This window comes from Coregonus clupeaformis, chromosome 12, assembly GCF_020615455.1.
Source record: "Coregonus clupeaformis isolate EN_2021a chromosome 12, ASM2061545v1, whole genome shotgun sequence".
Lineage (NCBI taxonomy): Eukaryota > Metazoa > Chordata > Actinopteri > Salmoniformes > Salmonidae > Coregonus > Coregonus clupeaformis.
Genome location: NC_059203.1, coordinates 43,110,538 through 43,126,161, shown reverse-complemented (window position 1 = coordinate 43,126,161; position 15,624 = coordinate 43,110,538). Strand labels below are relative to the sequence as shown.

Sequence of the window (15,624 nt, the reverse complement as noted above, 5' to 3'; positions counted from 1 at the left end):
GCTAAATCAACACAATGTCTAATTCTAACCCGATTTCTATTAAGAAAAGTGGTAGATAATGAAAGCCTTCTATAAACAAATAACATTTATTCAATGAAAGTCAAAAACAAAAGTAAAGCCTTCCCAGTGTCCTTTTGAAAAGGCAGTATTCCAGTAAATCTTGCCTTCTTTATGATTTTGGTCATTGATGTGTTTAAATTTGAATAATCTGAACACAGGCCATCACATATAATAATCTGGAATATCAAATTAATATCTAAAGACAGCTGTAAAATTCAACAGTGACATTTTTACATAAACTGGTTAAAACTTATGAGGGGCATTAATTTAGCATGTACAAAGATAAATCAGGATAGCATCTTGTTGACAAAACAGCACTATGGATTTGTTTCATCATCATGTCATCTCTCCACATCAAACGCTTCAAATCACCAGAAAAAATAGAGTAATAGTTGATTGCTCTCCCAGAGCAAACTGAAAAATAGCACTTGCAGAAAATCAGCAGAAAAAAAATAACACTTGCTGAATATCAGCCGTGTCCCACAAACCCACTTAAATGGCAATTCTGCGACTTTTCAAAATCATAATTAGCACCAGCACCAAACCAGTGTCTACATACGGTATGTGAAAACAGCATGTTTCTATGATCTGTGGTTAAAAAGATAAGGTCCTAAAAAATACTTCTCTGTGACATCACAGGGTAGGATTAAAAAGTAAGAGAAACTGATTTTCTAAACCGGCAACAAGTTTCTAGCCAGAGGGAGGGTATTTTCTTGCTCCCCACGTCGCCGCGAATCTCACAGTGTTTGAAAGCACATATATTTTTTAATGTTTTAACTTTTGATGATGTCATCGGGTAGAACTTTTTTAATTTATTTTTTGTTCTACAAAACGTAGAAATGTGCCATTTTAACATATTTAGACACTGGTATTGTGCTGGAGATAATGACATGGTGTAAAAGTGGTGGAAATGCCCTTGAAGTCATCATCATATTAAGGGACTTCAGCTGTGTAACATCTGTGGCCTCGGTAAGACAGCTGTGTGTCCATGAGGGGATCCAGAGGGGTTCAGACACTAGGTAGCAGTATGATGTCTATGAGGAGATCCAGGGATGTTTTAGACACTGGGCAGCGGTGGCTCTCTTCTCTGGGAGGGGCTCCAGCATGGTGAGGAGGAAGGCACTGAACTGAACTGCCTGCTCCCGTGGCCACTCGTATTTATCCAGCAGGATCTCACACAAAGTCCATGGCTTCAGCCTTGAGATGTGCCGCAGCTGCCCTGTGAGCAAACAAGGGAAATAATCGTACCTAATTAAACTAGGTATTGACTGAACAGGATATGTAAAAGGAATTTGATAGTCATTGTGTGGGTGAAACTAAAATAAGGGTACTTTTTCACAAAAATATGAATCATATCCTACAAGAAACCATTAGTGTATACAACAGTTCACAAGTCAATGTGAATAGATATACCTTTGTGATTGAAATATCGCCTGGAGTTTCTCCCTGAGAGGGCAAACTGGGATGGAAGGGGTCCCAGCAACTCAATTATATGAGCAATGTGATCTGAAAGGAGACATAGGACTATCCTGGTAAAATAAATATTATAGCATTTGTTTTTTGTTTTGAGCAAGAACAAAATCACCAGGAAAACACAGGACAGAAAGGAGAAAGGACAAGGCTTACCTTCCTCTCGAGAGAAGTTGTCCCCTGAATGGGGTTCAAACAGATATTCCCCAGTGGCCAGCTCAAATGCCTGTATGGAAATGTAAGAGTTCTTAGTAATAGATATTATGGACAGTCATAAGTGTGGATGTGGTGCTCCTGGGTTCTCACCATGCAGGCTGTGCTCCAGATGTCTGCAGGAGTGCCATAGTCAGCCCCAATCAGGACCTCCACAGAGCGGTACTGACAGGTCTGGATGTCCTCTGTGAAGTGTTTGTACTGGAGGAGAGCAGAGGTGAATAATTAGCCCTCCATACCATGAGCAATTACTTAATAGTAGCCTGTTGAATTTTATTTTAATGTATTTTGTCATTTAAGGTACCCTATTTAATACATACACTACCGGTCAAAAGTTTTAGAACGCCTACTCATTCAAAGGTATTTCTTTATTTTTACTATTTTCTACATTGTAGAATAATAGTGAAGACATCAACACTATGAAATAACACATATGGAATCATGTAGTAACCAAAAAAGTGTTAAATGAATCAAAATATATTTTATATTTGCGATTCTTCAAATAGCCACCCTTTGCCTTGATGACAGCTTTGCACACTCTTGGCATTCTCTCAACCAGCTTCATGAGGTAGTCACCTGGAATACATTAAAATTAACAGGTGAGCCTTCTTAAAAGTTAATTTGTATAATTTATTTCCTTCTTAATGAGTTTGAGCCAATCAGTTGTGTTGTGACGGGGGACGGGGGGGGACGGGGGGTATACAGAAGATTGCCCAATTTGGTAAAAGACCAAGTCCATATTATGGCAAGAACAGCTCAAATAAGCAAAGAGAAATGAAAGCCCATAATTACTTTAAGACATGAAGGTCAGTCAATATGGAACATTTCAAGAACTTTGCAGTCATAAAAACCATCAAGCGCTATGATGAAACTGGCTCTCATGAGGACTGCCACAGGAATGGAAGACCCAGTTTTACCTCTGCTGCAGAGGATAAGTTCATTAGTTACCAGCCTCAGAAATTGCAGAACAAATAAATGCTTCACAGAGTTCAAGTAACAGACACATCAACATCAACTGTTCAGAGGGGACTGTGTGAATCAGGCCTTCATGGTCGAATTGCTGCAAAGAAACCACTACTAAAGGACACCAATAATAAGAAGAGACTTGCGTGGGCCAAGAATCACGAGCAATGGACATTAGACCGGCGGAAATGTGTCCTTTGGTCTGGAGTCCAAATTGGAGACGTTTGGTTCCAACCGCCATGTCTTTATGAGACGCGGTGTGGGTGAATGGATGATCTCCGCATGTGTATTTCCCACCGTAAAGCATGGAGGATGTGGTGTTACGGTGCTTTGCTGGTGACACTGATTTATTTAGAATTCAATGCACACTTAACCAGCATGGCTACCACAGCATTCTGCAGCGATACACCTCCCATCTGGTTTGGGCTTAGTGGGACTATCATTTGTTTTTCAACAGGACAATGACCCAACACACCTCCAGGCTGTGTAAGGGCTATTTTACCAAGAAGGAGAGTGATGGAGTGCTGCATCAGATGACCTGGCCTCCACAATGCCCCGACCTCAACCAAATTGAGATGGTTTGGGATGAGTCGGACCGCAGCGTGAAGGAAAAGCAGCCAACAAGTGCTCAGCATATGTGGGAACTCATTCAAGACTGTTGGAAAAGCATTCCAGGTGAAGCTGGTTGAGAGAATGCCAAGAGTGTGCAAAGCTGTGATCAAGGCAAAGGGTGGCTATTTGAAGAATCTCAAATATAAAATATATTTTGATTTGTTTAACACTTTTTTGGTTACTACATGATTCCATATGTGTTATTTCATAGTTTTGATGTCTTCACTATTATTCTACAATGTAGAAAATAGTAAAAAATAAATAAATACCTTTGAATGAGTAGGTGTTCTAAAAATGTTGACCGGTAGTGTATATTCATTCAAATACACAATGTCTGTCAGATAGTAACTCACCACCCAGCAGGCATTGCCCAGATCTGCAATCTTGATGCTGATTTCATCAGCATTCTGTGGCTTCAGAAGATTCTTCAACAGCTCTGTTTCACTGAACCCTGAAACAAATGCAGATGGCGCAGATAGATATTACTGAATACTTGTCCACTACAATAATGGATGCGCCGTGAGTGCTCTGGTGCAAAATGGTTGCTATGTATGAGGTATTACAACATCCAATATCATTCATATACACGGAGTATACAAAACCTTAGGAACACCTGCTCTTTCTATGACATAGATACACTGACCAGGTGAAAGCTATGATCCCTTATTTATGTCACCTGTGAAATCCACTTCAATCAGTGTAGATGAAGGAGAGACGAGAGGTTAAGGATCGGACTGTTTTTTTCCAATTTTCGCCTAAAATGACATACCCAAATCTAACTGCCTGTAGCTCAGGACCTGAAGCAAGGATATGCATATTCTTGATTACATTTGAAAGGAAACACTTTGAAGTTTGTGGACATGTGAAATTAATGTAGGAGAATATAACACATTAGATCTGGTAAAAGATAATACAAACAAAAAAAACATGCTTTATTATATTTTTTGGTTCCATCATCTTTGAAATGTAAGAGAAATGCCACAATATAATATTGCAGTTTAGGCGCAATTCAGATTGTGGCCACTAGATGGCAGCAGTGTGTGCGCAAAGTTTCAGATTGATCCAGTGAAGCTTTGCATACTGGACTATTTTGTATCAAGTCTGCCCAAATGTGCTGAATTGATCAATTGATATATTTTCAAGTACATAACTATAGTGAACAACACAAATGATATGGTAATACAAAATGTAAGTTTACACACTCCCAGGAATGTCATACATGATGGATCATTAGCTTATACACTAACTTTCACACATCTAGATGGCCGGGCAGGGTGGGTGTGGAGCCAGAGACAGCAAGGGTTCAAACTGTAGAACCCAGTTCCTATATTTGAATATAAAAATTGATTTTATCAAACTATGCTACATTTTCTCTCTGGGACCCTCACGATGACAAATTAGAGCAAGATTACTGAATGTAAGTACATTATTTACCTTCAGAGGTGAATGTATCAAACCAGTTGCCGTGATACGTTTTTGTTGTTGTGCAATCTCCTCAAACAATAGCATGGTATTTTTTCACTGTAATAGCTACTGTAAATTGGACAGTGCAGTTAGATTAACAAGAATTTAAGCTTTCTGCCCATTTAAGACATGTCTATGTCCTGGAGAGTTTGCTGCTACTTACAACAGTCATGCTAATCACATTAGCGCACATTAGCTCAACAATCCCGTATACGGGACATCGATCCCGTAGAGGTTAAAGAAGGATTTTTAAGCCTTGAGACAATTGAGACATGGATTGTGTATGTGTGCCATTCAGAGGGTGAATGGGCAAGACAAAAGATTTAAGTGCCTTTGAACGGGGTATGGTAGTAGGTGACAGGCGCACCGGTTTGAGTGTGTCAAGAACTGCAACGCTGCTGTTTATTTTTTTCACGCTCAAGAGTTTCACGTTTGTATCAAGAATGGTCCACCACCCAAAGGACAGCCAGCCAACTTGACACAACCGTGGGAAGCAGTGGAGTCAACATGGGCCAGCATCCCTGTGGAATGATTTGACACCTTGTAGAGTCCATGCCCCAACGAATTAGGCTGTTATGAGGGCAAAAGGGGTTGCAACTCAATATCAGGAAGGTGTTCCTCATGTTTTGTACACTCAGTGTAATTAAACATAATCATCAGCATATGCATGAAATACTATATTGCAAATCATTGAAGTTCAATTGAAAGACTGGACAGGTATTCTGACGTATACTACACGGAAATATGCTGTGACAATATACTCCATACAGCCGCCTCCAGAGCAAGACTGACCATGTGATGGTGATGAGGGCTGGTTGTCTCTCTGGGTAGAATGATGTAACACTGCAGATTGTCTAGAGCAGAGAGACATTGTAGTCAATGATGGTGCATCTTCCATCGGTGACAAGGCTGACTCCTTGCTGTCAGAGCCCATTGCTTCTTCATGCAGCAGGGTCTGTCTCCAAGTAGCACACACAGGACCTGAAGACTTAGAGGAAGAGGTGGAACTAGGAGTGCTACATGGAGTGGTGATATTAGAGAATGACACATGAGGTTTCGCCCTCTTCTGACGGTCAACTAAAGTGTCCTCGCCCTGCTGCGGCTGTTGATGTTTGTTCTCCTTTCTCGACAACCTGGCCCTCGGGATCCTGGAGACCTTCCCGGTCTATGAACACAGTCACAGGAGTATGATGGGAAACTTAAAAATGGGCCATCTCTCATTTTGCAGCACGCAACAGTGTTAAAAAATTTTTTTCTAACAATCTCTGCAAATATGGTACATTTCATTAAATATCAGTACCACAAATCCCTTTTTCATGCAGTGCATGCTAATTTTCAGTGAGTTGATCAAGGTGAACAATTTCACTACAAATGCAAAGGTGTAGTTATACATACTGAATGAATACAAATAGCAATGAGTAGACTGTGCATCTTCATTCAGAAATGCAGTTAATGTGCAAGTTAATGATTAATACACATTTCTCATAACACACACACACACACACACACACCACTGCTCTGTTTTCATGGTTGAATGAGTAGAAAACCTAAAAACAATACCGTAACTATTGACAACAGCCAAAACAAATAACATAGCACATTTTTAGATTCACAGATCAATGCTTTCCTTCAGAAGGACCTTCCTAGGGCCAATATGCAGTGAATCAGCACACACCCACAATGCCAAGGCCATCTTACCCAAACCCCAAGAGTCTGGAAAGCCACAGTCAACTTCCCCAACAAGTTTGACACAATCTAATACCAAAGTTATGATAGGAGGGGTAAGAGAGACATAGGTGACAGATGAGGTCATCAAAAGATTACCAGAAACTATGTTTCCCCCTTTGTAGCAGTATGGTTGGTTTATGCTTTGAGACAACAAGACAAAGCGTTGATTGACATACCTGCTTCTCTCTTAGACTGGTATTTGCTGGCATCAGTAGTAGATGAAGAGATCAGCAGGGCACAAGAGAGCATGAAATCAAATCATAGAGAACAAAAATCTAAATCTATTGAAGTAATATTAACCTTGTTAATCATCCACTCCTAATATTCAGCATCGTTATTGCATCTCCATAACAAATCTTTTCCATTTCCCTCCATCTAAAAATAAAATAAGTAAAAAACAGACAGAGGAATATGTACTTAATGACATGTATGCCAACATGGAATAGAGAGCAATCCTAACCTGAACAGCTTGTGGGAGCAGGAGACACCGGCAGCTCCCGTAGCTTGGTGTCGGCTGCCAACTCCTGGACGTAAACCTCATCCACTCTCAAAAGGATGTTCTCTGGCTTGATGTCTGTGTGGATAATCTTGCATTTAGTGTGCAAGTAATCTAAGCCCTGGAAAACCTGTGATATGAGACAACAATGGTGATATACTGTGGCTACATGACACCAGGGAACACACAAAGGAGATCATCCGTTCACAAAAGCTGCTCTGGATGATAAAACGGTAGAGAGAGGATTTGGAGATCACAGGGGAAAGACACCACCTGTCTGAGGATGCTCTTTACGCAGGGCAGGGGAAGGCCAGTGTAGTTGGATTTGATGATCCACTTCAGCAACTGGTGACCCAGCACTTCAAGAACCATGCATACATCTGGCACATAGCTGAATTAAGGAGAAACCATTTCACTCAAAATGTGCAAGTTAACATATGACACATATTGTATGAGAAATAGATAATGGGTAAAATGATAACATGTGGATGGCTTTTAAAAGGATACGCTCCCCATTGACTCCAGAGACTTTGAAGTCATCGATAAGCTGCACAACAGTGTCTCGTTTAGGGTCTGATGGGTCACTGTCCCTTACCTAAATGCAATTGATAACAGGACATAACTGGGGAGTAAACATTACTTTTCATTATCACCATTGTGCAACTAATAAAACACAATAGTTCCTAATAAGCTTGGCTCTGGTTGATGAACAAGGAAGGTATTACACTGATTAGGCCTATATAGCAGAGAATAAATGGTTGAACATGGGTATATAATACTGACACATTTCAGAAGCTTGATCTCATCCAAAGCAGTCTCTGTGAAGGTTGGAGCACTCTTTACCACCTTCAGAGCCACAAAACGCCTCTTCCTGCGCATACAAATAAACAATGTGAATCACTTGCTTTAGCTGTCATAATCACAATATGAAACCGAAGGTCAATCAATAACAAAAACAATGTTATCAGTAACTATTATACTTACTCAATGTCCCAGCCTAGCCACACAGTGGAGAAGTGGCCCCATCCCAGCTTCTTCACCACCTGGTAACGGTCAATTAATATTGCTCCAATTTCCACCGGGTAGTAGCCACCTACAATGAACAGTGAAACCTCTTTCTGATCAACAATAAACTGTATAATAATCTCCTACCACACATTATTGTACTGTTGTTTGGTGATATTCAGCACACTGGTGAAGTACCTATACAGTAATCAGATGGATTCTCCTGTTCCTCGTCATCTGATCCCAAAATCTCAGGTGAAGGGGGATATGATGGTAGTTTGATGGTAAGGGGTGGTTTGGGGGTAGGGGCCACTAGTGGTTTAGGGGTAAGGGATTTGGGGGTAAGCGGTGGGTCGGGGGCAGTGGATGAACTGAGGGTAAGGGGTGGGTTGGGGTTAACAGCAGGTAAACTGAGGGAAAGGGCTGATATCGCAGCTGCATATCTAGATGAAGGCACATTGGACATTGTCAAAGGACACACAATAGAACAGAGAGCCGATGCCTTCTAGCCTAGACAGCACAGGCCATACAAGAGCAGAATTGAAGAAAATGGAGATGAAGATGGTACACGCAGAAGGCCTACGACAAAAAGAAAAACAGACAAACTGTTCATGAAACACTTTCACACTATTATAAGTTGACCTCCTAGGCATTCATACATAGGATCTATGAGGTTAAATCAGGCAACACAACATGGCCAATGTACAGATAACTGCCAAAATAATGGAGACACCAACATAAAGTGTCTTAACAGGGCATTGGGCCACCACAAACCACCAGAAAAGCTTCAACCCCTCTTTTAAAGTCATGAGATCTCTTCTAGCCATGGTACCCAAAATAATGGGCAACTGGGCAATTTTATACATGACCCTAAGCATGATGGGATGTTAATTACTTAATTAACTCACCATATCTGTGTGGAAGCACCTGCTTTCACAAAGTATTCACACCTCTTGACTTTTTCCACATTTTGTTGTGTTACAGCCCAAATTGAAAATTGATTAAATTGAGATGTTTTGTCACTAGCCTACACACAATATCATGCTGTGGGTATGTTTTTCCATCGGCAGGCACTGGGAAACTAGTCAGGATCGAGGGAAAGTACAGAGAGATCCTTGATGAAAACCTGCTCCAGAGCGCTCAGTACCTCAGACTGGGGTGAAGGTTCATCTTCCAAAAGATGAAAGACCATAAGCACATAGCCAAAACAACGCAGGAGTGGCTTCGGGACAAGTCTTTGAATGTCCTTGACTGGCCCAGCCAGAGCCCAGACTTGAACCTGATCAAACATCTCTGGAGAGACCTGAAAATAGCTGTGTATTGACGCTTCCCATCCAACCTGACAGAGCTTTAGAGGATCTGCAGTGAAGAATGGGGAAATACTTCCCAAATATAGGTTTGCCAAGTTTGTAGCGTCATACCTAAGAAGACTTGAGGCTGTAATTTCTGCCAAAGGTGCTTCAACAAAGTACTGAGTAAAGGGTCTGAATACTTACGTAAATGTGATATTTCAGTTTTGTATTTGCAAAATTTTCTAAACTTGTTTTTGTTATCATTATGGGGGTATTGTGTGTAGATTGAGGGGAAAGGCTGTAACATAACAAAATGTGGAAAAAGCAAAGGGGTCTGAATACATTCCGAATGCACTGTATCAATACACCCAGTCACAACAAAGATACAGGCGTCCTTCCTACCTCCAGAGAGGAAGGAAACCGCTCAGGGATTTCACCATGAGGCCAATGGTGACTTCAAAACCGTTAGAGTTTAATGGCTGTGATATGAGAAAACTGAGGATTGATCAACAACATTGTAGTTACTCCACAATACTAACCTAATTGAGAAGAGTGAAAAGAAGAAAGCCTGTACATAATAAAAATATTCCAAAACATGCATCCTGTTTGCAACAAGGCACTAAAGTACATTTAGAAAAGCACTTAACTTTTTGTCCTGAATACACCATTTTATGTTTGGGGCAAATCCAATATATTACTGAGTACCACTCCATATTTTTAAGCTTAGTGTTGGCTGCATCATGTTATGATTAAGGAATGGGGAGTTTTTCCAGGATAAAACATTTACGGAATGGAGCTAAACACAGGCATAATTCTAGAGGAAAGCCTGGTTCAGTCTGCTTTCCACCAGACACTGGTAGATGAATTCACCTTTCAGCAGGACAATAACAGAAAACACAAGGCCAAATCTACACTGGAGTTGCTTATCAAGAAGACTGTGAATGTTCCTGAGTGGCTGAGTTAGCTTTGACTTAAATCTACTTGAAAATCTATGGCGAAAATGGTTGTCTAGCAATGATCAACAATCAATTTGACAGAGCTTGAAGAATTTTGAGAAGAGTAATGGGCAAATGTTGTACAATCCAGGTGTGGAAAGCTATTAGAGACTTGCCCAGAAAGACTCACAGCTGTAATCGCTGCCAAAGGTGCTTCTGTAAAGTATTGACTCAGGGGTGTGAATACTTATGTAAATTATATATTTAATTTAGACTTTCAATAAATCTGTCATTATGGGGTATTGTGTATAGATGGGTTAGGTTTTTATTTTAATTGAATCATTTTGAATTCAGGCTGTAACACAATGTGGAGTAAGTCAAGGGGTATGAATACTTTCTGAAGGCACTGTACTTCGTATTCCTCATTTACTGAAGTGTTTCCTTTATTTTGGCAGCTCCTGTACCTACAAAAGAGTAAAGCCTATTCAAATTCTATATTTAGTAAATATGATCATTCTAGATACTGCCTGCAATTACATTTTAAAGGGTCCAGTGAATGTGCAAGAGACAGTTTATTTTTAGCTGGGTTTCGATGAATGGCTTGTCAACGTAAATAGCGCTTCAAAGCTGGCCTGTAACTATTGACTGAGTGCATGCTCTCTAGCTGAGTCAATCTTGTAAACATGTCACAACTACAGCTAGATACGGCCGTCTCAGTCAAGTCATGAAGGTGTCAAACACAACCCCCAGTCAGAGTTGTTTGGTAAGAAAATTGCATGTAGAAAACAAAAAAGTCAAACCTGGTCCTGCTTTTGACCAATTCCGCACTGCCAAGTCCAGCAAACCTGTCCTCTAAAGAAAAAGAAAATATTTTGTAACAGATTATTTACATTTGTATAACTGATTTGTTTAACTAACTAGCTAAGGCAAAACGGAAATTAGCGGGCGAATAATAGTCGTTAGGTAGCCTGAGTCTGTTCTCGACAAAAGTTGTGTATTTGTTGCCGTTAGTCATTGCTTTGAAGCTGATATCAACGACCGACTTCAAGTTTATGCAGTTGTTACAATGTGACATATCAAATAACAATTGGTTATAAACTTTATTACACCCTGTAACTGTGAAAGAACAATGTCATATTTACCCAAATACTTACATATAATTGTGAAAAACGGAGTCCTCTGATTTCTCTGGCAGCTGAGGGACGGTTCCTTCCTCGCAAATGTTTGCTCCGCGTGAGTGCCTGCCCATACGCACAGCACATGTTCTGAAAATCACATGTTCTGAAAATAACATGAGCTGAGTTGAGCTGTGCGGGAGCTGAGTTGAGCTGTGCGGGTAGCTGGCAAGACACTGGTTTCCACTTTCCACTAGAATCAGTGGTATTCAACCGGGTCTCCGCTGCCCGCTGCAGGGGGTTTCAATGTTTTTATGAATATCGCTAGCAACAACATAATACATTAATTTTGAATTACAAACATACTAGTGCATTGGCTGTTGGTAAACGTTCTTAACTTGGACATACATTTTTGCCAAAACATTGCTAACCTTTGTTTAAACAGCTGCTCTTAGCGAAAATGTGTTTGGAGTTACCTTTCTAGCAAATAGGTTATGTTGGAGTTTACACTTCCGCTTCCAATTATAATGTGGGGAGGTTAAAATAATGAAACGATCTACCAAATCTATTCATTTTAAAATGTTGATTACTTCTCCGTGCCATTATCATTCACCTGATGAGAAAACATATGATGGGGTCGCCGGTTTGCCTGGGAGGGGGTCCCTGGGCAAGAAAATGATTTATAAAATACCCCTGCACTAGATAACACAGCCACAAAGTCAAAATTGCTATATTTTAAACATTCATGTTTTTTGGTCTTAATTCAAGGTTAGGGTTAGGCATAAGGTTAGCAGTATGTTAAAAGTTAGGGTTAAGGTTAGGTTTACACATTTTACTCACTCACTTTCCCTCACTCACAAACTCTCTCAAGGGGTGGAAAGAGTATTCAAGCAGAAGTACTGTTACTTTAATTACATTTTACTCAAGTAGAAGTAAAATTACTCGGAAAAGCTACTCAATTACAGTAACAAGAGTATTTGTAATTAGTTACTTTGCACCTCTGGAAAAAAAGTAATCTGTCAAATTGTGTCAAATTCTTCAAGCAAAGCCAAAGCCATTTGAATTAGGCTAATAAGGATGAACTGATGAAATGTCCTATGATACATATTATATTTAATTGAGGCAAATCACTCACAGTCATTACATTGTAAATACATGAAAATCAGTATACTGTATTTTCTTTTAAAGATTCCAGTTCAACGTGTTGAATTAACCATGACAACACTTTATTTAAAAAGATCAATGAATGCACCCCATCCTCCTCACACAGAAAATGTACAGTATTTCTCATCCCTTTGAAATATGGTCATAGCGTAATGGGATGAAGAAAATATGATGAGAAAAAACAGATCAGTCAATATGTCTTAAACCATTCCAGTCAATCAATATAACTCATTTGAGGCATTACTCCAAAAAACGAATACACTTGTAAATGTCAGTTAACACCACACTTATCTTGCTGGTGCTGAGAATTATATGGGCTTTATGACAGAAGTGTATTTCACAAAAAGATACAAAATATTATAAGTTCATAAATATACAATATATATTCTGGATAAATTTGCTTTGAGCTAAATGTATATTCATTTATGTTTTACAGACATAAGTTACATCACCTGAAAAATACATTTACGACCCCCAATGCACAGCAGTTTGGTCATCAGTTTCAGGTTTAGACTAGCTGGAAGAACTTCACACACTAACTATTGAATGGGAAAACACCAACATTTTAAACCATATAACATTCCACTAAAGGTACTTGAGAATAAAGGAATATTTTCAGCTGTAAAACATGTCAATAGATGAAAAGCCATGACATTCATGAGTCTGTTATCCTCAGTAAAAATGAAAGATCATTATTAGCTACGTACAGTTGAAGTCAGAAGTTTTCATACACTTAGGTTGGAGTCATTAAAACTTGTTTTCCAACCACTCCACAAATTTATTGTTAACAAACTACAGTTTTGGCAAGTCGGTTAGGACATCTACTTTGTGCATGACACAAGTAATTTTTTCAACAATTGTTTACAGACAGATTATTTCACTTATAATTCACTGTATCATAATTCCAGTAGGTCAGAAGTTTACATACACTATGTTGACTGTGCCTTTAAACAGCTTGGAAAATTCCAGAAAACGATGTCATGGCTTTAGAAGCTTCTGATAGGCTAATTGACATAATTTGAGTCAATTGGAGGTGTACCTGTGGATGTATTTCAAGGCCTACCTTCAAACTCAGTGCCTCTTTGCTTGACATCATGGGAAAATCAAAAGAAATAAGCCAAGACCTCAGAAAAAAATTGTAGACCTCCACAAGTCTGGTACATCCTTGGGAGCAATTTCCAAATGCCTGAAGGTACCACGTTCAGCTGTACAAACAATAGTACGCAAGTATAAACACCATGGGACCACGCAACCGTCATACCGCTCAGGAAGGAGACGCATTCTGTCTCCTAGAGATGAACGTACTTTGGTGCTAAAAGTGCAAATCAATCCCAGAACAACAGCAAAGGACCTTGTGAAGATGCTGGAGGAAACAGGTACAAAAGTATCTATATCCACAGTAAAACGAGTCCTATATCGACATAACCTGAAAGGCCGCTCAGCAATGAAGAAGCCACTGCTCCAAAACCGCCATAAAAAAGCCAGACTACGGTTTGCAACTGCACATGGGGACAAAGATCGTACTTTTAGGATAAATGTTCTATGGTCTGATGAAACAAAAATAGAACTGTTTGGCCATAATGACCATTGTTATGTTTGGAGGAAAAAGGGGGTTGCTTGCATGCCGAAGAACACCATCCCAACCGTGAAGCACGGGGGTGGCAGCATCATGCTGTGGGGGTGCTTTGCTGCAGGAGGGACCAGTGTACTTCACAAAATAGATGGCATAATGAGGAAGGAAAAGTATGTGGATATATTGAAGCAACATCTCAAGACATCAGTCAGGATGTTAAAGCTTGGTTGCAAATGGGTATTCCAAATGGACAATGACCCCAAGCATACTTCCAAAATTGTGGCAAAATGGCTTAACGACAATAAAGTCAAGGTATTGGAGTGGCCATCACAAAGCCCTGACCTCAATCCTATAGAAAATGTGTGGGCAAGGAGGCCTACAAACCTGACTCAGTTACACCAGCTCTGTCAGGAGGAATGGGCCAAAATTCACCCAGCTTATTGTGGGAAGCTTGTGGAAGGCTACCCGAAACGTTTGACCCAAGTTAAACAATTTAAAGGCAATGCTACCAAATACTAATTGAGTGTATATAAACTTCTGACCCACTGGGAATGTGATGAAAGAAATAAAAGCTGAAATCAATAATTCTCTCTACTATTATTCTGACATTTCACATTCTTAAAATAAAGTGGTGATCCTAACTGACCTAAGACAGGGAATATGTACTGGGATTAAATGTCAGGAATTGTGAAAAACAGAGTTTAAATGTATTTGGCCAAGGTGTATGTAAACTTCCGACTTCAACTGTATACAATAGTATGTGGACACCCCTTCAAATTAGTGGATTCGGCTATTTCAGCCACACCCGTTACTGGCAGGTGTATAAAATCAAGCACACAGCCATGCAATCTCCATTGACAAACATTGGCAGTGGAATGGCCTTACTGAAGAGCTCAGTGACTTTCAACATGGCACTGTAATAGGATGCCACCTTTCCAACAAGTCAGTTGGTCAAATTTCTGCCCTGCTAGAGCTTCCCCGGTCAACTGTAAGTACTGTTATTGTGAAGTGGAAACATCTAGGAGCAACAACGGCTCAGTCGCGAAGTGGTAGGCCACACAAGCTCACAGAACCTGACCGCTGAAGCGCATAGCGCGTAAAAATCGTCTGTTCTCGGGTTGCAACACTCACTACCGAGTTCCAAACTGCCTCTGGAAGCAACGTCAGCACAATAACTGTTAGTCGGGAGCTTCATGAAATGGGTTTCCATGGCCGAGCAGCCGCACACAAGCTTAAGATCACCAAGCGTCGGCTGGGGTGGTGTTAAGCTCGCCGCCATTGAACTCTGGAGCAGTGGAAACGCGTTCTCTGGAGGGATGAATCATGTTTCACCATCAGGCAGTCCGAATCTGTGTTTGGCGGATGCCAGGAGAACGCTACCTGCCCCAATGCATCGTGCCAACTGTAAAGTTTGGTGGAGGAGGAATAATGGTCTGGGGCTGTTTTTCATGGTTCGGGCTTGGCCCCTTTGTTCCAGTGAAGGGAAATCTTAACGCTACAGCATACAGTGACATTCTAGACGATTCTGTGCATC

At 40.3% G+C, this 15,624-nt stretch overlaps 1 protein-coding gene across 4 annotated transcripts; it reads right to left on the bottom strand.

Annotated features, from left to right (window-relative positions):
* Positions 1 to 67: 67 nt before the first annotated feature.
* Positions 68 to 11,555, bottom strand: LOC121578260 (SRSF protein kinase 2). Of its 4 annotated transcripts, XM_041892487.2 has the most exons (16): positions 11,393 to 11,423; positions 11,039 to 11,090; positions 8,210 to 8,590; positions 7,991 to 8,099; positions 7,790 to 7,877; positions 7,514 to 7,601; positions 7,280 to 7,386; positions 6,971 to 7,136; positions 6,687 to 6,712; positions 6,481 to 6,537; positions 5,575 to 5,947; positions 3,672 to 3,769; positions 1,837 to 1,944; positions 1,687 to 1,756; positions 1,474 to 1,566; positions 68 to 1,279 (listed from the first exon to the last, which is right to left on the bottom strand). In XM_041892487.2, exons 3-16 carry the CDS (start codon positions 8,475 to 8,477, stop codon positions 1,095 to 1,097), a joined length of 1,836 nt encoding a protein of 611 aa, XP_041748421.1. In that variant the 5' UTR covers positions 8,478 to 8,590; positions 11,039 to 11,090; positions 11,393 to 11,423; the 3' UTR covers positions 68 to 1,094. The 4 variants fall into 4 exon arrangements, with proteins under 4 accessions (XP_041748421.1, XP_041748423.2, XP_041748422.1 ...); XM_041892489.2 differs by lacking the exon at positions 8,210 to 8,590 and having other exon boundaries at positions 11,393 to 11,555; XM_041892488.2 differs by lacking the exon at positions 6,481 to 6,537.
* Between the last annotated feature and the right edge of the window lie 4,069 nt (positions 11,556 to 15,624).

Excerpts from the sequence above, each read along its gene's own strand:
- LOC121578260 (XM_041892487.2), bottom strand. The coding sequence starts at position 8,477 with ATGTCCAATGTGCCTTCATCTAGATATGCAGCTGCGATATCAGCCCTT. Across the intron at positions 7,387-7,513 it reads CTCTGGAGTCAATGGGGAGC|ATGTATGCATGGTTCTTGAA; the intron begins GTATCCTTTTAA and ends GCTATGTGCCAG. Across the intron at positions 7,137-7,279 it reads TAAAGAGCATCCTCAGACAG|GTTTTCCAGGGCTTAGATTA; the intron begins GTGGTGTCTTTC and ends CTCATATCACAG.